The following is a 20,582-nucleotide window of genomic DNA, read 5'->3' as shown; positions in this document are numbered from 1 at the left end:
TTTTTTTTTTGCTCTAACATCACAAAACTGCACTGTTCTTTGACTACAGCCTACTGTCCTGACATTCTGGTTTTTATTTGAGGTTTTTCTTTTATTTATTTGTTTGTTCGAAGCCATTAAAGACCGGGGACTTGGTGCCATCATAACTCTCTTTACAGTGCTATTGTGTGAAATTATAATCACTTGTTATGAGATAATTTTTATAGTCTTTTTCACACCAGACCTTTTTTTGTATTTGTACAGTGGCTTGGTGATACTGATATGTTGCCATGAGTTATTGTAACCAATAAAAAAGCTTTTAATCAACAATTTCAATTCTCACTGATTTATTTATTTTTAAGTTTTTGTTCATAAAAGCCTTGCAGCAGATTTTAACCCATTTAAGCATTTGTAAAATGTTTTTAAAAATGTTATTGCTGCATAATGTAATTGCATTAAAAACTAAATATCCAACCATCATCTTAAGCTGTAGGCCAGGAATCTTACATTAAGAAACTTTTGAGCAAAATCACCAAATGCGATGAAAAACTGACTACAAAATACATGTACATGTAGTTAATTTGAACTTTTAAGACTTTTTATTTTAATTAGTAATTTATTTCTTGTTTCATTGGTTTATAAATATACCGTGAGAAAAGAACGAGAACATGCCATTCAACTAAATAGATGTGAGCTGATCTTTAGGAATTGGTAAGCAGCTAACAAAAACGAAATTCGTTTGTAAAATTGTAAATGGACCCAAGGTCAGGCAAATATTCAAAACCAGCTGTTAAGAGGAGTGCAGTTGTTATAAAAATAAATAAATAACAGGGCAGGTTTACGCTGGGGTTATCGAACATTAATGTAAAATGCATTAGATAACATAAAAATGGATAAAAAAAAAATAAAGCAAGAGCATTATCCTTACACTGGTTCTGCTTATTAACTTGAAGTGGAAAACAGCATGTGGTGGTTCTGCTTTTGATATCAAAATGGATCCTGGACGTATTGAAGCCATGTCCCACCTTAGCTTCCCTCATGTCAAGGTCATGATGTCTGCCATGTAGGAAACAGACATCAAGGGACGAGACGCAGTTCAGTAAAAAACTATGTCCCAATAAAAATGTTAAACGTTTCAATCTCCACCCATTGCCTGTGTTGTGGTTCTGAATATGTATGAGTTTTAATTCTGGTTGGGAATCGCACAAAATAAATCAAAGCGTCACAAATCGCACTTTTGACCCCCCTCCCCCCCAACTTAAATGCTTGTAAAAGTGGTGCAGTGCTGTCAAAACGTGAATGCAAACACAAAGTCAAGTTTTAGATAATTTCAGGTTTAATGCAATCTAGCAAATTTTGATACACATTTGAAAGGAAACACAAAAGTTTACAAAACGCAGTGATGTGTAACTGCAAGCCCATTGTACTATGTATAAATAAAATATAATATAAAATATCTGATGATAATTAAAGTCTTTGAACTATACAGTTTGGATTGTTAGAAAATAGAAATAAAACTACAGTACATGCTTTCCTTCCAGCTCACGATTACAGTGCGTATATTTAGTATTTCCTTACACTTTTAATATAACGTGTTTATTTTTTTTCCACTTACAACTGATCCCGTTTGAACAAACGTCTGCAAAAGTCTTCATTTTCTCCATAAACAGAATAATAAAAAAGGCATCTTTACAATTAAAGTCACAGCAGGTTAGTGTCAAAAAACTGAATCCAACACGTGGCAATCTGACCAATGCATGCTGCCCCCTGGTGGAGAGAAATTTCACAACCACTGTTCGTTTAGGTAGATTTTTCCTTTTTAATTCAACTGCTTTTTTTGTGAGCACCTGATGTTTCTGGCTGGATTAAGAACAGGGAAAATACTTAATTTTTCCTGTGAAACCTACAAAAATAGCAAATGTTTTTTGTTTTTTTTTTCTGAGCACAAAGAGAATCTTTCACAAAACAAAAAAGTCTTAATATCTGAGAAACATTGCAGGTTCATTTGTTCCGAGGAACATCAGCTTTGCCCCCAGTGGCGTGCAGAAAGAGTTCCATGTTTTGGTTGACTCAGTTTCCAGCATCGCCATCAGCAGACTGCAGAGTCCTGAGGCTGCAGGTACTGCTTGGTAAACTCCTCCAGCTGTTGCTCCAGCTCTGTAGCTTTATGCCTGCACAGAAAATAGAAAAATGTATAAAACATGAACCAAATTTACCAAAGAAGTTTGTCATCCACTTTTGGCAACAACTAAATGTTTTGTTGGTGTCTGAAAAACGAGCAGTTTCAAAAACCTCCCGATTATTAAGTCTCAATCAGCGGGCACTGCCCTGTTGTCTAGTAACCCCAGCTCCAGTATGTTTGGTCAGCTGGTTTTTGAAGCATTCTGTGCAAAAACAACATGCGAGTCCCAACTTGTTCAAGAAAGCACAATATGTCCGCTTTTAGTTAGCAGATGCTAATTTAACTAAGTTTAAGCTGCTTTGCAAAATAAAAAATAGGCATCAGTTCTATCTGTAGATGTACAAAGATGGCGATGGCAGCTGTACCTGCAGAAAAAATTAGTTCTACAAAGTTTCTACACGGTGAGGCTAAATACAAAAACAAGGCACATTTAATTTTTTTTTTTTTTTTTTACATTTTTTTGAAAATCATGTTCATTTTCCAAAATTATGGAAATACTTTCTGCTGGTATATTTCATAATATCCTCAGAAAATCCATTAAAGTCTGCTAAATAGTTCTAGGAGTATAAATACTTTTGCTAGACACAGTAAAACTTGCTGAATTACCTGAGAAGCTACAAACTATTCCCCTTATTGGTGTACTCATGAGAGAGCGTTCAGGACTCACCGCAGAGTCTTTGAGCAGTTCTGGACGGTCTGCAGCTTATCTATATTAGTGGTCAGCTGACGGATGTTTGCCTCCAGGTCCCTCTCCGTCTGATCCACCTGCTGACAGAGCCGAGCAAACGTCGTGGCCATTTCCCTGCAGACAAAGTCACACCGCTTAGAGGAGGAGGAAGTCATGATGAGGGGAAAATGGATTTCAATAGGTTTTTTACAATACTGCAAATCAAAGTTATGAATATAGTCACTGAATTTACCCAACAACACGTAACAAAATGATCTTTCAGTTACCAGGTTATTGGACAGGCAGGACTTACTGTTGGACCTGGTGGCTGCAGTTCGCACTTGTAAAGCTCACGATGAGCTGCAGTTTCTCAGTAGCGAACTCCACAAACTGCCGCTTCAGAGTTCGCTCTCTCGCTTTTGTGGTCCAGGTGAGTCTCTCGTACAAGTACAGCAGGCCGTAGAGGGAAGCCGACAGGGCGATACACCTCCAGCCGACTGCTTTCCACACCTTGAGAGCAAAAGACAAAACAAACAAAAAACAGTCAGAAGCTTTAAGACAAACTGTTAAGAGGATATCTGCAGGTTTCAGCAAGTCAAATTTAAGACCTTTTAATGGCACCTTGAAGGAAATTTAAGACAGAAAAATCTATAAACAGGTTGGTTGAGGGAACTTACTGGTCAAGTATAGTAAAAACTGTGACACTGGCTTTGTGGCCATGATAAAAGCAAAAAAAGCGTTAGCGAGGGTATATTAGCAGCTAGTAGAAGATAGCCTCAACCGTCTCAAGTCAAAGAGCGAAATGAAGACGTTTGGATGTGATTCAAATTTCAGCTTGACAAGAAAATAAAAATCTTCATTAATTAGTCCTGCCATGACAAAATTTGAGACCTGAGGTCAATGTATTTAAGACGTACTTAAATGTTTTAAATTCATTTGAGACATTTTATAGTCCTAATTTTTTTCCAGACTTTTTAAGGACGCATTTAGACCATAATTAAATAGGAGGATGTTCTGATCTGTAGACGCTTCTGTGATGGTCTAAGGTTGACGAACACAGTTCAAATGGACATACCACTCCTCCAACAACGATGATGCCCATTGAGGTGCGGGAAGTGATGGATGCCAAGTTGGTTGCCATGGCTATCATCAGGTCTTCCTGGGTCATCAGAGCCTTCTCGTTGGGCGGTGCTGCGATGGATGGGGGCTCAGACGAAGGTGTTACAGGGACTACAGCTCTACAGTTCTACAGAATAAAACAACTTCAACTTTAGGCTGGTTTACCCCCAAATACACAACATGAGGTCTCATTACGCCCATCTCAGTAGCTACCTGGTAGTTTGGATCTACAAGTTTGAGAGCTCTCTGTGCATTAACAGAACCCAGGTAGCGGTGCACTAAAGCCTTCAAGCCCAACGAGAACTGGAACTCGATGTTTTCCTGGAAGTCACTGCAAATGGCAGCACAGTTCAGGTCGTAGCTCAAGTCGAACGTCTTTTTGGGCACCAGCATGTGGACTTGGCTCTGAGCCGTTGAGGGAAGCAAAGGCACCATGCTATCTGAAATGTTACACCCACACGAAAAACATTAGTATTTGAAGGAAAAAAAAAACTTACATAGTTACCCGTCTTCATTCCCCCTCCCCCCCCCCCCCCCAAAAAAAAAAAAAAAAAAAACAACTTGACTTCAATCTTTAGTTTAGTAACAGCACCCTGAATATTTTATCAACGACCGCATTACCAGTTTACCTGCATCAGTGTCAGAGAGGACACAGCCTGCATGCAGGTCTGAAACGGTGACGCATTTGTAGCATAATGAGGCATGTGGTGAAGGCATTCAGCAAGGACAAATATAGTGCAGTCAGGTGACCAAATGCTTCTGATTAGGTGAAGTCAAAATGATCCAGTAAAATGTATTTTCTATAAATCAGTTGGGATTTCTTGTCATGTCAGTTACCCATCATGTATTGCTGGGAAGACTGGACAGAGGCATTGATGGCAGTGGAGCAGCGGAACGCCAGGTTCTTTCCCATCCCCTTTTCTACATACTTCAGCAGATCCTGCCAATGACAAAGAAGGAAGTTCAGCTCAGCTAGAGAAGAAACACTTTCCTAAACCGATCTGATGCAAAAATAAGTTTGAAAAAGTTGCACAAATTAGATGGACTGGAAACTCTCTCCATATTTTATCACTCTACTCTATGGTATTTAATTTAATACTGCAAGATTAACACTTAGCACAAGTACAAAATCAGGAGAAAGATATTTGAGATTCTGCAAGAAAATCCCTCAGAGAATGAATTCACTTTATTCTAATGTTGAAGAAATGATTACAAGAACCAATGCAGTCTTCCATCCGAGTTCACCACTGAGCTCATAGCAAAAACAAACATAGCGAGCATAAATACTTGTGATTATGATTGCGTACATTACAATACAACTCCAAGTTGCTGTTCCAGAACCAGAACTCAAACTTTTCAGGACTTTTTCAGGTTCTGGTTCTGATCTGCTCTGAACCAGAACCAGAACCAAACATAGAGAAGCAGCATTCAGTTTTTTATGCTTCACTAATCAAACTTCCAGATCAGTGGAAGTTTGCTCGACTGCAAAACAGCTGAAACTCTGAATTCCTTTAAATCAAAGTTAAAAACCCGCAGATTTAAAGTTGCCTTTGATTAATAATAGCTGGAACATTGATAAATAAATTTGATATATATTTGCTTTTTGCTTTTGATGATGGGATTTCACAAAATGTCATGTTTATTTTATGTTTCATAATGGGTTACTGTATGATGTTTCATGGTGTGAAGTACTTTGAATTGCCTTGTTGTTGAAGTGTGCCAAATTAACTAGAGCGATCAGCTCTTTTTTTTTTTTTTTTTTTTTACAGAGTTTTACTTACAGCCTTGTAGAGTTTGAGGACTTGATGCGAAGGGTGGAAATCACCGCGGAACTCGTCAACAATCACATTAAGACGGTTGATCTCCTCTCCCATAGCGATGGACACCTGAGTGTAACGCAAGTACATAAGTCTGACAGCATATTTACTGGTGTTTTGGTTGCTGTTATCCGCACAGGCAGGGTGAAGTCATCCCACTTCTTGTTACCTTGGACTCCACATCGTCACTGATGGCTTTGATCTTCTTTTTTATTTCTTCAGTCAGCAAGTTGAGTTGATTCCTGACAAACTCCAGCCGGTCTCTCTGATACTCTCTGTCCTCCAGTGCTGCCACTCTGAAAGTCCAAAACGAAAAGTCATGGCGGATACAAGCGCCCAAGCAACTGACCAGTCAACTGTGTTTACTGCATTTACATTTCAACTGAAGTTGTTATAATTGTTTAACCACATTACGCTTCACTTTAACTACTCAGAAGATTTCTATTATGTAGTTTACCTGTTATAGCCTTTAAGACATTGATAAAAAAAAAAATGTTTATTATGAACTGTAAAATTCTTAATAGCTGTAACAGAAAAACAAGAGTGGAAGACGTGCAGAGGGATGCTCACCGTTTCTCTGCTGCTTCAATGTTGATGGCATCCATGATGTTCTTGACTTTTTCTATGATCTGCTTGGCCCTGATAGTGTGCTGCTCAAACTTTGTTTTCACTGCTGACTGCGAGATACACTCCTGCGAGGCCACAACACACAAGTTTACTGTGACAGGTACGCTGGGTGCTGCCGGACCGCCTGCATGAGTTAAGCATGCGGTGTGGGGACAAACAGGACAAGATAGACACCTGCTGCTTTTAACCAAAGATAAAGGCAAAGAAATGGAGACACAGGCGTGAAAATGACAGCAGCAGAGTGTGTACCTTGTGTCGCGCAGCCCACATACAACAGGGTCACGGCTTGTGTGTTGGCTCAGCCACAGAAAAGTTTGGAAATAATAGAAACTTATGACAAACCAGACAAATTGTAGAACGAAAAAACCGAAAAAACATGTCAAAACAAGAAAACGTAGGAATGTTGTGTCCTATGGCTCTAGAGTGAACAAAAATTTACGGACATAAAAGATTTATCTTGCCATTAAAAACAACAGGAGGAAACTCATCTGTTCCTAACAGGATGTTCGTTTAGACTAACGTCAGGAAAAGTTATTGTCTATTCTTATTTGATCAGTTCAATGTTAATCAAACTTAAGCATGATCTTTGTTATGAATAAATACAATCTGGAAGTAAGCCCAGTTTTCATGATCTGACGCACTTACACATTAAATATTAGACTAAAATCTCCAGCCACTTGCTGTTTATAACTGATTACTGGAAGGAAACGGGCAACTGACTTCCTTGATTTAAATATGTTTTAGCTAAACAGAAAAGCTCTAGCTTAGGTTAGTTCATAAACACAGCTTCAGTCAACAATTACCAATGTTTCAAGGCTCAAACTTCTAAGTAGTTTTGCTGATTTTCTCAAAGATACAAGATATATGTTGCTAATATATTAGCAACATATACCATTTTGCTAAAATGGTATATGTTGAGATGAAAATAAAACTGAAAATATTAAACTGAAAAATGCAAACAGATGTCAAATGAAACCAAACAACTGTTAACCTCACCTAAGTGAATCTAGACTTCAGCAATGAAGACGCAGGTTGAAGAACAGGCACGTATCTAAAGGGCCCTACAGGTGCCTGCTCTGAGTGGGGAAACATAAGAAAAAACTGACCAGGAGTTTTCCCCCATCAGACTAACCCAGTGTTTGTTTTAAGATTTTATGATTGGTGTTCATGAATTAATCTTCCAATAACACATAATTATCAAGTGATATTTTGAAATTTTATGTCAACTTTAAATATTTTTTTAACTAAAAAACACGACGAGCTCCTGGATAAATGACTGCCCAACCTCCGGGCTTAGCAAGTTTTCTGGGGAGAGACCTTGGACCCGTTTCTCTGCACTGCAATCCTCCAAAAACCTCTGAGTGAAACAAAATCAGTTCAAACATTCACTGGAAGTCTAGGTTTACAGCAAACTAATGTGGCGGCTCTGAGCTGGCTCTCTGCTTACTGAAAACCACTATCACACTACATGATGAAAACTCTAAGCTGTGTATTTCTATTTTTTGCAGCAGCACAATTACACCAGAGAGATTTGATGCGACTGTTAGTCCAATAATGGAAGGAAAGCCAGTTGCAGGTGTTGATCCTGCTCTTATGTGATTCTCATTTTGATAAGAGGGAGAGGTTGGTGAGGAAAAGGTGACAGGTGAAGACACTCATGACTGGGAAAAAAAAAAAAAAACAATAAAAAGACATTTATTACTGCAGCAGAACTATTGCACTTTGTTTTCTGAAAAAGTCACAGCCTAATATTTGCATCATGTCTTTGGTCATTGGCTTACATCAATTGAACAGAGTAAACTAACCTTTCTAGCTGCATAAAAAAAACTCCAAGTCATTATCTGTTAATCAACTTGTATCCCTTCTCTGCTTTTCTGCAGAAAGGGGATTCAGTGAAGAGACCGGAAACTGAAATGACTGTCAGAAGTCAGTTTGTAATATAATCATCATGCCTTGCTGGTAATTATATTACCATATATTAAGCCTCAACATAACGCTAGTCTGTGTACCTCAAACCTCCTCTCAAAACTCTGGAACTCCTTTAGTCTCTCCTTGAAGCCCTCAGCCAGAGCGCCACCTGTGGGATAAAAGTATAACATAACGTTACATAAACTCTATTTAGAGACTTCAAATAAATTATATATATATTATTTAAACCTTAAAAAAAATTATATATATAAAATTTAATTTAGCATTAAAAATGTTTGTTTGCTCTCTCCATTTTTTCACCAAGTAAAAATAGAATACTTAAACAACAAATAAGAATGGACACAAAAATGCTGAATAAATAAACAAAAGCCATCCTTGAGACTACTACACAATCTTTCTCTGCCCTGGTTGAACAGAGTAAAGGATAAACTGTATTTTACGCTCACCTGTTTCCGGCATGCCCTGCGCTCGCTGCATCCGGGAGTTGAGCACCTCTTTTGCAGACACAAAGAAAATATGGTTGGGTGCCTGATCACGGTCGAGAACTCTTAGTTCCTCCACAAGAAAGTTCACACAGCGGTCTGTGTGCTGCTTCCTCACCTGCAAAAAATAAATAATAAATGTATCAATGTTAACAGGTTCGTTTTCAATGAGATTTCATGATAGAGTCGCAAAAAAAAAAAAAAAAACCCACCAATATTACATAAATAAGTAAGGTCATCATACAAAAGCAGTTTCTAGGAATGGATTTTAGAGGGGCAGAAAATCAGAAGATCTTTTTGTTTGTGGCATGAAAGCTACAGCAGGAGTTTTAACTCACATCCTCCATGTACTCTGGTTCATTTGCCGAGGCATCCCAGCGATTGTTAAGGATGAAGATGTTTGGCTTTGAGAGACGCTCGTTCACTTTGTGGAAAAAATGTTTTTCCTAAATGGAATACAGACACAAGGTCAATAATATGCTTCAGAAAACAAACTCAGACAAGTCCATGGCAGCGAAAAACGTCAGGGTGTATTCGGTACATCGTTTTCAGCTAACAGAAATGTTCTAAACGAACGCTGTTATACAACAACAAAATACATTTATTAATCTTCTGTCGTGTCAGAATTTGGTTCAGGTCCAGTGGACAGCCAGCACAGGAATGCGAGTCTGCTTTCTCTTTAAGAGCAGCAGTGACCGTGTTTAGCTTCACATTGCACGAATGCCTGAGCGGACAGAGACAAGTGGAGCCTTTCTGAGGCTGCGTACTCACAGACGATTGCAATCTAACCAGCTCAGGATAGAAAGTATGCACACAGGCCTCTTTAGTACACATAAGTGACTTGGAAATTAAACCGTTGCTGCTCAATTAAACCCTAAGTGACTACTAAAAGCATTTCATATGCTTAGTGTATAATGATAATGTTTCCTAACTTTATGGAATTTTTAAAAAAAAAAAAACATACCCGAGATAAGTCTGCATTTTAATTATGTACTTGTTCCATATCAAAGAACATATCTTCGTCAAACGTTATAAACCAAGAGCTAAAAAGAAAAAAGCCACCCCGCTACCCTCAACAACACATGAAGCAGTTACACCGTTAGCACAACTCTGCTTCCTCGCTAAGGACACCAGTCCTGCAAATCTCACGATGACACGACAGATTTAACAGACAGCACTAGCTAATTACAGGAATGACAGGTTATGCCAAGTTTCATAATGAATAAAAGACTTTAAAACTTATCTAACCTGCTTAACGCCTCTAGTAAAATAAATAAATCTCACAGGACGGCGGTGTAAAATAATACCGTGTTCATAAGCGTCGATTCAGAGTTTGCCACCAGCACAAAGACATCAGCGTCCAGGCAAAACTTGTCAATCCAGCTGTCCAGCTGCGTTGTGACATCTGTCCCTGGACTAGAGGGAGAAAAATGTCCAAACAAATGTTGAAATGGGGAAAAAACAATGCATTTATATATTAAAATAAGCTTTATAAACTGCTATGCAGCAGTCGTGCAGGTTTTCCAGATGTGATTGTATGTCTACCTGTCTACGAGGACCAGGTCGTCTCGAAGCAGAGCACATTTGGTTTTTGGCCAGAACACCCGAACCAGACAGCCGGCATCCAGGCTTTCATCCATGTGCAGAGCGTGAGCCAGCTGGTTCACAGTCTGCAAACGGGTCGGAAAAGATGGGATGAATGTTGGAAGAATAATAAACACATATAGACATACGCGTTTCATATTAACGTGGAGGGAAGCAATCTCTGACAATATATTAACTCCTAAACAGAAATACGCAACTGCAAGTAATCAAAATCATTCCTGAAATACCCGTGACCACCAGTGGATCAAATTATGACAAGGAGAAACATTTTCTTTTTCGCTTAACAAATTAAATCCTTGACCTGTCTTTAGGAATCGGTACGAAGTCTCAACTCTTATCAAGGAACAAATTCAATCAGACTGTGTTCTTAACAGTCTGACCTACTTTACTAACGCTTTCACAACAGCAAGAACATTTCAGTTCATCTGCATTTTTCCTGCCTCTTTCATTGTGTTTGACTAGATACTGAGAAGTGATATGAACACAATAAAAAGACAGAATATGACCCCTCATATTTCCTACTATACACTAGTTTTGTTCCAGTCTGAAAACCAAATAAATGCAGCAGAGTTAGTCTAGTTAGAAGGAAATCCATTACATTAAAATAAGCTGTGTTGTGAAATTCTGTTAAAACTTTACTTTATACAGTATAGTTCTGATGTAAAATGCGACAAGGATTAGACATATTTGCAATAACAAAAAACTGACAGAAGCTAAAACAAAAACTAAGAAGTTTACTTTAATGCTCTTCTCCTCTTCTGAGCCCTCAGTTTTAAGGTAGGCCTTCTCTTCATCAGTGCCTTCAACGCTCAGGAAGCAGTTAGTGGTGTGACCGATCCCGCTGGGCAGGACGCGGTCCCTCAGCATGGCATTAATCACCGTGCTTTTACCATTACTGGTCCTAAAGGAAAGCATCACAGGTCAAACAGGCCACTTCCTGTTACTCAAATCAAACCAAGATGTTGTCAGTGATTTTAGTTCAAAACCAAGTTCCTACTGTTTTCAATTAGGAGATGAAGCAAAAAAAACAACAAAGGTGTGCATATCTTACGTTTGTGACCTTTGGATGACCTTTGCAGTACATTATCTTTAAAGTTATGGTGGTGGCACAAATACACTTACTACAAATATCTTTAAAATGACAGTCAATAACATTTTAAGGTCATTTCACAAAGCTGAACAACACAGAGAGATGAGTCTTTGGCTCATCGCTCTCCATCGCTCAGAGTCCCTTCCTCAGCAATCTTATTTAACAAAACAAAACCAGTGTTTCCACATATTTAACCCTTATTTTTGTTGATAAAACGTTCAGTCCTGTGCTGACCAAGGCACACAGTTGCAATTGATTTCTCAAAAGAATTCAACTAATAACACATATTTATTTGTGGTGGTAGGACAGGAAATGCTTATTCCAGGCATGTCACCAAAACAACAAGTTAGCAAGTAAACATTACAGAGTGTAATATATGTCACTCTCAGTAGTTCTCCCTCAGTGAGCTATGGAGGGTCCCACCCTCCCCTTAGATGGAAAAAAGCTAATAATTGAGGTTGGTACATTTTATTTACTAAAAGATAAAGTTGAAAAAAATATAACAAAAAAAGAGCAAATAAGCCACATATCACAGCCAAAGACCTTCAGGCCTTGAGATGTTTTTGTTTGATTTGTTTTGTTTTGTTTATTTTTAATTCTGTTATTTAAAAGAAATCTGCCATATACTTGTAAACATGAACTTACCGCAAAGTGAAAGTGAAACACACCTACCCAGGCTATTGTAATTTTCATCCCATATTAGAACAGAAAGGAAAAATCTCTACGGCAGGATATCAAGCCTCAGGTGAGGAGTGACGCATTTACCTGCCAAAAAACGCCACCTTCATGTGCCTGCGAGCCAGCACCTCCTTAATGACTGCGAGCTTGTCGGCATAGGTTTGAATCTCCACCTTCTGATCTTTAGTCGCGATGGTCCCCAGAGCCTCATTCCCACTGATGACTGTCAGCACAGAACAGTTTAAAAAAACTAAAAGACAGATGACAGCTCTTTAACGTTTAGTCAGAAGTTGATAAACTCACCTTCGACAAACTCTGATGTCTCTTTCACGTAGCTGAGAAGCTGTTCAAACAAATCGCTGATCTTCTTCTTGGCTACAACAAAGTGCTTCAGAGGAGAAAAGTCCCCCCGAGCTGAATCTGTCCGCCTGAACGTTTTAGTAGCAGCCATGGTGCTCAATCTAGAGACACAGGAGGTGTTACACAAACTGCATTTAATTTATTTACACTTTATAGACATCGTGCACAAAACTCACCATCGTACTATTTAGATTAAAGCCTAACAGGGCTAAAGTAGCTCCACAATATTGTGGCTACTCTGCAGAAAAGCTATCTTTAACACAATTTAATATTCATTAAATCCATAACATAACTGACGCTTAAATTGCTGATATTTTAAAAATATTAAATAATTACTAACTAAACAGATATGTCCCTGTTTTCTAGGCTGCCTGCAGGCAAGCTACAAAACTCGAAGTGTAATATCTAACGAACCGCTATGAAGCTAGCACGAGTTAAGCTAGGCTAGTGAAAGTAGCGGCAGCGGCAATGTGGTCTGTTCTAACATTAGTCAGAAGTGTAAATATATCCTCACCACAGTCCTAATAAATCGGCGTCCACTTCACATAATACAAACACAGATGTTCTACGCTGACACTAAATATTCTCGCACTTCGCACAAGATTCGTCGCTGCCAACCTGCCTAACCTTCTGTTTGTATCCAGCACCGCTGCAAAGGCAAGCTAACCACCGGAAATACAACTTTGACACGTTTAAAAAAATAAAAGCCGTCACATTGCGGAAAATGAAATTTACACTTAAAATGTGTTTTAGGTCTAGTTTATTCTCTGCTAGTTTATTCTAGTGTACAAATAATGTACTGCTGAAAAAACAGTTTATTTATCCTATAATGGATGCCATATTTGAAAGAAACATGTAGTTGTTTAGCAGATGAGTATTTGTATCTCAATGTCTGAAACGATCTCTGTCCATAAAATCCAGAACAGGCTGATACCGGCCAATCTCTGGCTTACCAAAACTTCTGTTGCTTGCTGGTATTTTGTGCATGGAGCATAACTTGAGCTCATAATAACTGAAAAGATTAAACTGCTATAATTAAATTGCAATTATGTTATCATACTATATCTATGAGGTCCTAAAGGTTTATTAGAACCAATGAAAAAACTCTATAATTATAACTTTTACATTTCATCCTCTTTTTGAATCTCAGAAGAATATGACATGTTTTAAGTTAATTACAGTACATTTTCCTGATTGTAAATCTTTGTGGTTATTTGTCAAATTATTTTTAAAGAGTTTTTACTCTTTTAAGTTTGACTTCATATATTTTCAATACAAGTTAATGTATTTTACAAACTTCAGAATGATTTTTTTAAAGCCAAACTTGTTTTATTTTGAAATTTTCTGTTTTTTGACCAAACTGAGCCAGCTTGATGAAAATCAAAAAAGGGGCGGGAACTGGTGATGACTCGATGCCTCCATCGACCAATCAGCGAGTAGAATTTATGCAACCTTCAGCGCCCGGTTTACTGTAATCAAAAGTTTACGAAGGTCACAGCTGCAGAAACACACTAGTTGAAATATACATATAAAAATAAAAAGTCTGTAAGAATGTTCTACTCTTTTTTTTTTTTAAAAAAAAACATTGTTTTATATGAATTTGTATAGAAACCATTCATACACTTGTTATACTCTTAATAACCAGATATATAATTCACACATACATATAGCCCAAGTTTGTATGGGTTCCAATAACACATTTGTAGCATATTTGTATGTGAATAAACATATGATCTAGACATTTAGGTCAGGAACAAACAAATGACCAAACAGATAAACAAATCAACCATAAGAAGAGACAAAAGAAGAAGGTAGGAAACACACACACACATAAAGGCTGTCAAACAGGTACACTAGAAACCAATTACATTTCCCCACATCAACAATTTTCTTTAATCTTATTTACTACGGTCATACACATCTTATATTAATTATCTTCATCTACAAGTTTTGCATCTTTAACAAATGAATAAAATGAAGACCAAACCTTCTCAAATTTTTCTTGCTGCCCTTTTTGTATGTTATTCTTTCCAAGAGAAAAGTTGTTAACATTTGTCTAATCCAAAATGTGACACTCAGACTATCAGTTCTTTTCTAAAATAGTGCAATAGATTTTTTTGGCATGCAAGAGACGCATATCTATCAAAATACTGGCTATAGCTATGACCACTGGGTCCCAAGATAAATAGAGCAGGATCCATTAAAAAATCTTTTGAAATAATTCTTGCTGTTATTTTCCTAGCCTCCTCTTAAAAAGCTGGTTTTGTTGCATTGGCATAAGCAATGTAATAGTGTCCCTTTCTCCACCATGCATTTTGTAAACAAATCTAGAATATCAGGGTTAAATTTATTCAGTTTTACAGGCGTGATGTGTACTGTCACAGTCCATTCATACTGTCATAATCTAAATGTTGTACTAATTGATTGAATGTGAGCGTTGGTGCAGGTTAAATTCCACTTCTCAGTGGTAATTTCCACTCCTAATTCCTCACTACATTTTGTCTGAATTATATCACAATTTTCTAATTAAGTTGACATTAATAGATTATAAAGTTCTGATAAAACTAATGAAAAATTATGTTTGTTTTTTTAAATAAAAGCCTCCATTTATTTGGTTGAAATGTGCTTTTATTTCTTCTTTTACTTTTAGCTTAACATGGTCTTTATTCATTTAGACTAAAATAGCAGTGCACTCAGTGCCTCGCATGCATGTGTCAGCCTCTTTGTGTTGTGACTGTCAATGACTCTATGTGTGTGTCTGTGTGCGTGTTTGTGTCAGAGAGACAGAACTTAGCAACAGTGGCAGCAACAGTGGCAGAAACTACAATCAGTCAGAACCGTGAACACAGAACAAGCTCCAGGAGAAACCTCCAACATCTAGTTTGGGATTCAAACAACTCAACAAGCGCTTTTCATCCTAAAAATTTTGAATCACTCTTTTTTTTTTTTTTTTTTTTTCTGTATTTTTCTGTAGTTTTGCGTGGATTTAAGATGGAGAAGTAAAATGGTGAGGAAGAAAATACTGCTGGTGTTTGAGTAAGTATGACATTTCTAAGCCTTTACAATACACTGCTAACATAGAAGCAAGCTTATTATCATGTAAGTACACATAGTTTTATATGTTTCTCTTTTTATATTTTTACATCAGTAGATTACTTTCTGAGCCTGGTAGAGTTATGCTTTGATAATTAATTCATGGCCTTTTTGCAGCTTCACCATCATAAATAAATAATGCAATAGACATACTCTCTGCACCCCCAGGGTGATATACATTTCCCCTCATTCAATGGCAACTTTGATCCAATTTAAATTTTTTGATCACCAAAACTTTGATACTCATTCTCTCACACTTTAACTTGGTAAAACTGAAGAAAAAAAATACACAACTGAAAACAATCACGAGGCACTTGTTCCTTTAGTGAAAAACAACCTGAATTCAACTATTTTTCCCTCAGTTTCCACATTGTGTTGGTGCTATTGTAGCAGAACAGGCGACACAGGAGCTCATATGTGTATTGTGTGTGTTTGTGTGTGAGTGACTGTGCTGCTGTGTGACCTCTGTGGTGTACCTTTTATGTAGCATTCTCTTTAACAAGGACATTTTTGTTATTTCCTCATTCATGTCAAATTTAACCAAAACCTAAAGAATTTTTCAAATTTAGAAATTCATTTGAAGAATTCCAAACATCTGATTGGCTGGAAATCTTGTCTCCTTTTGTCTGCAGAATTTGTGGAAGGATGATGTGGGATGGATAAACAACGACCAAACTCTGCTGTAAGTAAACTGAACATCTGTTTGCATTAATATGCTTTTTTTTTTTTTCCAGCTGTGAATGTAGGTACATGGACGTGTGACTCAGGATGGGAAAAGAAGAACCGGTTCTTGATTCTTTGTAATTGTAATTGGTTCCAATAATGTATTTGCATGGTGACGTAGGACACGCTTCATATTATGATAACCAAGATGGCGTCACGGAAAAAAAGATGATTTTAGGGCCAGTTGCAACATGTGGCTCTAATTACAATAAAAGGTCTTGGTTATTGTATTATTGTTATTGCTGTACTGTATGAATAGTCATCTCATATTAACCTTTACAGTCATATTCAATAAAATTAGAATTCGGGTTCCGATGAGGCTCGTATGTCAGATAAAGCACGTTTTCAAAGTACTTTTAAGACCCAAAAAGACCCCAATTCCTACATTAAGAATGTTTTTTAATTGGTTTGATGTCATATTCTAATCTTAAATATCATATGTCATTATATCATTTCACATAAGCAAGAAATTATGATTTCTTTACATATGTTAAAAAAAACATCTTTACTTGTGTAAAGATTTTTTTGGCTCAGAAGCTACTGAAAACTTTTAGCTACCCCTTTCATAGAGGCAGGGAGCTGTCAAAAAATAAACTTTCAAAATAAAATAAGGTCTTCCTGTCACACTGCTGGACATCGATACATCCCAGTTGAAATTTTCTTCACTCTCAGGAGTGAGTCAGCCCGATCTCGAAATCGAACTGGCCGACATAGCGGATAAAGAGTTATGAGTGTCCAAGTTCAAAAACCCGAGAGCTGAAAGAAGTCGCCCATTAGAGGGCCCACTCTCTCTAAAGAGCACAAATGGAGTGAAATTGACAGCCTCCACAAATCTAACAAACTTGTTTTTGAAAAATGGAGTGTCATTCCTGAGACATATGTAAACATGAAAAAGTATGTGTTTAGAGTCCTAACCCTGAGCTTTCTGACCCTTCTGCTGACCCTCAAACTGGTGACCTCATTGAGATATTCAAACCATATTTAGACCTGAAGCTGATGTAGTTTAATATTTAAATATATATTCAGGCGCTTCGGTTAATTGCTGGCCATGAAAGTAACCCGATCGAGGATGAGAGCACACTGAACTGGACTTGTCACAAACGTTTTAACTTTATGTTAATTTTTTTTTAAAGCAGCTAAGCTGTGTCTTTGTCTTTTATTTATTTTAAAGTGTGCTAGTTTTTATTTTAATTTTAAACAAATATGTGAAGAACTCAAATAGGCCTGCATAGTTCAGTGATTAATTAATTTCAGGATAGGCCTATACATACACACTGCACTTTTGTTGGTTGCATTCCATTGTTATAACAGGTTAAAAAAAGTTAAAAATTAAAACTTTTAAACATTTATAAGCTGTGTTACGTTTTGCAGCTCTAGACTATATTTATTTTGTGAAGGATGGGGCAAAATGGCTCTTTTGATAGGTTGCCAATCCCTGTTCTAGTTGTTTTATTTACCAAAACAGTCTTTTTGTGAAACAAGAGGGTAATTTGTGAAAATAATTGTCTTTTTTGCTCTGTGTATTAGATGGCCTCTAATGATCCTGAGCTTTCTGAGCCCTCTGCTGACCCTCAACCTGGTGACCTCATTGAAATATTCAGACCAGCATACCAGCACTGGGCTCTCTACCTGGGCGATGGTTACATCATCAACTTAACTCCTGTTGGTCAGTAGACAGAGGCAAATCCCAGTGTTCCCATAGCTAACCTGAGTAAAACTCTGCCCTTCGTCCCTCAAATATGAAGCACCTGCTTACAGTAAAGTTCCTCTGCATTAAGTACACTCAACAGATGTAAAGCGGGGTCTGTCATGGCTTAGCTAAAAGTTGATTTTCAGCCACGGGGCAAAGCTGTGAAAATGGATGGAGCTAAATAAAGGTCAATAATGGAAGAAACCTGTTAGAGGATGCAAAAGAATAGAGACCGAGGGCATAGGTACAGCTTCCTGCAGGAAAGCAAACATACAGTCAAAGCTACAATGCTTTTTCATAGTTGCTTTTTCAAGCTACAAGAACTGCTTTTCTTTTCATCTTGAGATATGAGGTTCAAAAACTCACTGACGTGTTGATAACTGTAACAAAGATTTCTCCATTTTTCTTTTACTTTTAATGATCAAAAATGGTGTCTCACACAGATGAGAGCCAGGCAGCCGCCATGTCCAGCGTCAAGTCGGTGTTCAGCAGGAAGGCCGTGGTGCGCATGCAGCTGCTGAAGGAGGTGGTGGGAAATGATTCGTACCGCATCAACAACAAGTATGACGACAACCACACGCCTTTGCCTGTCCGTGAGATCATCCAGCGAGCTGAAGTCCTCATCGACCAGGAGGTGTCCTATGACCTGCTGGGGAGCAACTGCGAGCACTTTGTGACCCTTCTACGCTACGGGGAAGGGGTTTCTGAGCAGGTCCATGACTGTTTGCTTTGCTTTTTTCTAATGTGCCATCAGAGCATCGTCGACACATTTAACTCCTTAGACAATGCCTGTTGAATGGTTTCATCTTGCGGCAATTTTTTGTTTCTAAGAAATAAGTTCATGCCTCTCTAAACATTGACAATGGTTGTATTTCCTCAAACTGAAATACTGTGAAAAAAATTCCCAAGATACTTTCTAAATTGATCTTGATCAAATCTTTAGGGCAGGGGTCCCCAAACTTTTTCCTGCGAGGGCCACATGACTGTTCCCTTTTCTGGTCAGGGGCCAGTCTTAGTTTTTCGAGAAAGAAACCTTAGAAAAGTTTTGTTGACGGGGGGAGGAGAGTGAAACTGTGGACCGGGGGCGGGGGCTGGATTACTGCCGACGACATATTCGCGTTTGTAGATAGATTTTTACCCAGAATGCAAATGGAAAAAAACCGTGAGTGAAACGGTGACTGGTACTGACTAGTATATATTCTGACTAGTATATATTCCATTGAGGGAAACTAAGTTTCATATCTGCTCAAGTGCCCCCTTGGTGGTTGAAGAAAAATCCACATAAATATGGAAAAAAAAAAACACGGAATGCTCTCTGGTATTGTTCAGGGGGCCGGACCAAATGAGGAGGCAGGCCAGATGCAGCTCGCGAGCTGTAGCTTGGGGACCCCTGTTTTAGGGGATCCGAGGGTCCTTTAGATTTCCTTTCTGAACTTTGCACTCATTTTCATTGCAGTGTATGAAACCTGCATATGCTGCTCTATTGAGCCCATATGCTCAATAGAGCAGCATATGGGCTTAGAAAACTGAAGGAGGTAGATTGAGAAGAGAGGGAGAAGGAACTGTTAGGCATCTTCAAAAATCCCAGAAAAAAAGCTTATCAAGGCATCTTTCTTTTGGAAGGAAGCAATTGGGTTTTTGTAATCAAGGAGAGGTCAGCCATTTTGTTTATTAGAAGCATGCAGGGAAGAGCTGGGCATTATCCATTTGTTTGTCAGTTTACATTTTATATTAATGCCACAGAATTGATGTATATTGTTTCTCTTTATTTTAGTTTGAGGAAGTTTTATAAATGATTGTTTTAGTTTCATTTAAGCACAAGTAGTTTAGGTAATAATCATCTAAGGCAAATATTTTATAATATTATGGGTTCATTTTTATGTTTTTATTTACAGTTTCACAAATTTGTCCAGGAAACATTGTTAATGAAGATGAAGACAGACTGATGTCAACTTTACTTTCAAGTCTGAGTTGTTAAATTTTTTTACTATACTCAGGACACTCGTTTAGCTATCTGTCACTTCACGTAGCTCTATGTGTATGGGGACAGAATATGCAGTAGGCCTACTACTAATTCAAAATAAAATGTGAGTCTGGTCATGCTGAGTTTTGTGCTCTTCCTTGTCTCTGCAGGCTTCACGGGCCATGGGGGCCATCAGTCTGGTGACGGCAGCAGCCAGTGCCTTCTCTGTCCTGGGACTGATCAACACACGGTCCAGAAACAGGCCTTTCTGAACACTGAGATCTGCACTGGAGGCTGTTGTTCCCCAACATTCATGCAACTGTAATAAAAGAATGTGAAAACAAAAAATGAACTGATGCTACTGTTTGTGCAACTTATATATTCTTCACGTAGCTCTGAGTGTATGGGGACAGAATAGTGAAAAAAACAGCATCACGTCAGTCAGAATGGTATGGAAGCGTGTGGAAGAAAGTCACTGGACATTTGAAATGATTGAAAAGGCTCCTTTGGACAAGTTAGATTTCCTACAGACGATTAGACAGACTTTTTCCACTCAGAAAAAACCACTACACATGTAT

General features: G+C 38.0%; 2 protein-coding genes across 3 annotated transcripts; one reads left to right on the top strand and one right to left on the bottom strand.

Annotated features, from left to right (window-relative positions):
* Window positions 1–1,292: 1,292 nt before the first annotated feature.
* On the bottom strand, window positions 1,293–13,215 carry mfn1b (mitofusin 1b). 2 transcript variants are annotated; one of them, XM_015052688.1, is made up of 18 exons: window positions 13,050–13,215; window positions 12,479–12,636; window positions 12,263–12,398; window positions 11,146–11,308; window positions 10,348–10,472; window positions 10,110–10,218; window positions 9,141–9,248; window positions 8,767–8,920; window positions 8,401–8,468; window positions 6,335–6,456; window positions 5,934–6,060; window positions 5,729–5,833; window positions 4,785–4,887; window positions 4,161–4,387; window positions 3,904–4,074; window positions 3,142–3,338; window positions 2,829–2,963; window positions 2,063–2,150 (listed from the first exon to the last, which is right to left on the bottom strand). In XM_015052688.1, exons 2-18 carry the CDS (start codon window positions 12,624–12,626, stop codon window positions 2,069–2,071), a joined length of 2,280 nt encoding a protein of 759 aa, XP_014908174.1. In that variant the 5' UTR covers window positions 12,627–12,636; window positions 13,050–13,215; the 3' UTR covers window positions 2,063–2,068. The 2 variants fall into 2 exon arrangements, with proteins under 2 accessions (XP_014908176.1, XP_014908174.1); XM_015052690.1 differs by lacking the exon at window positions 13,050–13,215 and having other exon boundaries at window positions 1,293–2,150; window positions 12,479–12,626.
* Window positions 12,106–20,352, top strand: plaat1 (phospholipase A and acyltransferase 1). The gene is made up of 6 exons (XM_015052691.1): window positions 12,106–12,242; window positions 15,510–15,571; window positions 16,261–16,310; window positions 17,879–18,017; window positions 18,485–18,753; window positions 20,175–20,352. Exons 3-6 carry the CDS (start codon window positions 16,284–16,286, stop codon window positions 20,274–20,276), a joined length of 537 nt encoding a protein of 178 aa, XP_014908177.1. The 5' UTR covers window positions 12,106–12,242; window positions 15,510–15,571; window positions 16,261–16,283; the 3' UTR covers window positions 20,277–20,352.
* Window positions 20,353–20,582: the final 230 nt, after the last annotated feature.

Source organism: Poecilia latipinna, unplaced genomic scaffold (genome assembly GCF_001443285.1).
Source record: "Poecilia latipinna isolate Pla-1442-1.1 unplaced genomic scaffold, P_latipinna-1.0 Scaffold1126, whole genome shotgun sequence".
In the NCBI taxonomy this organism is placed as follows: Eukaryota; Metazoa; Chordata; class Actinopteri; order Cyprinodontiformes; family Poeciliidae; genus Poecilia; species Poecilia latipinna.
Note: the sequence above shows the minus strand (reverse complement) of the source record. Positions and strands in the feature narration are given on the sequence as shown.

Bases quoted from the DNA above. Each gene is read 5' to 3' on its own strand.
- plaat1 (XM_015052691.1), top strand. From the start codon at position 16,284: ATGGATAAACAACGACCAAACTCTGCT. The intron at 16,311-17,878 runs GTAAGTAAACTG...TCTGTGTATTAG, and splicing joins AACAACGACCAAACTCTGCT to ATGGCCTCTAATGATCCTGA. The intron at 18,754-20,174 runs GTCCATGACTGT...TTGTCTCTGCAG, and splicing joins GGGAAGGGGTTTCTGAGCAG to GCTTCACGGGCCATGGGGGC.
- mfn1b (XM_015052688.1), bottom strand. From the start codon at position 12,626: ATGGCTGCTACTAAAACGTTCAGGCGGACAGATTCAGCTCGGGGGGAC. The intron at 8,469-8,766 runs GTGAGCGTAAAA...TTTATCCCACAG, and splicing joins GCAGGGCATGCCGGAAACAG to GTGGCGCTCTGGCTGAGGGC. The intron at 4,388-4,784 runs GTAACTGACATG...GTAACATTTCAG, and splicing joins TTCCCAGCAATACATGATGG to ATAGCATGGTGCCTTTGCTT.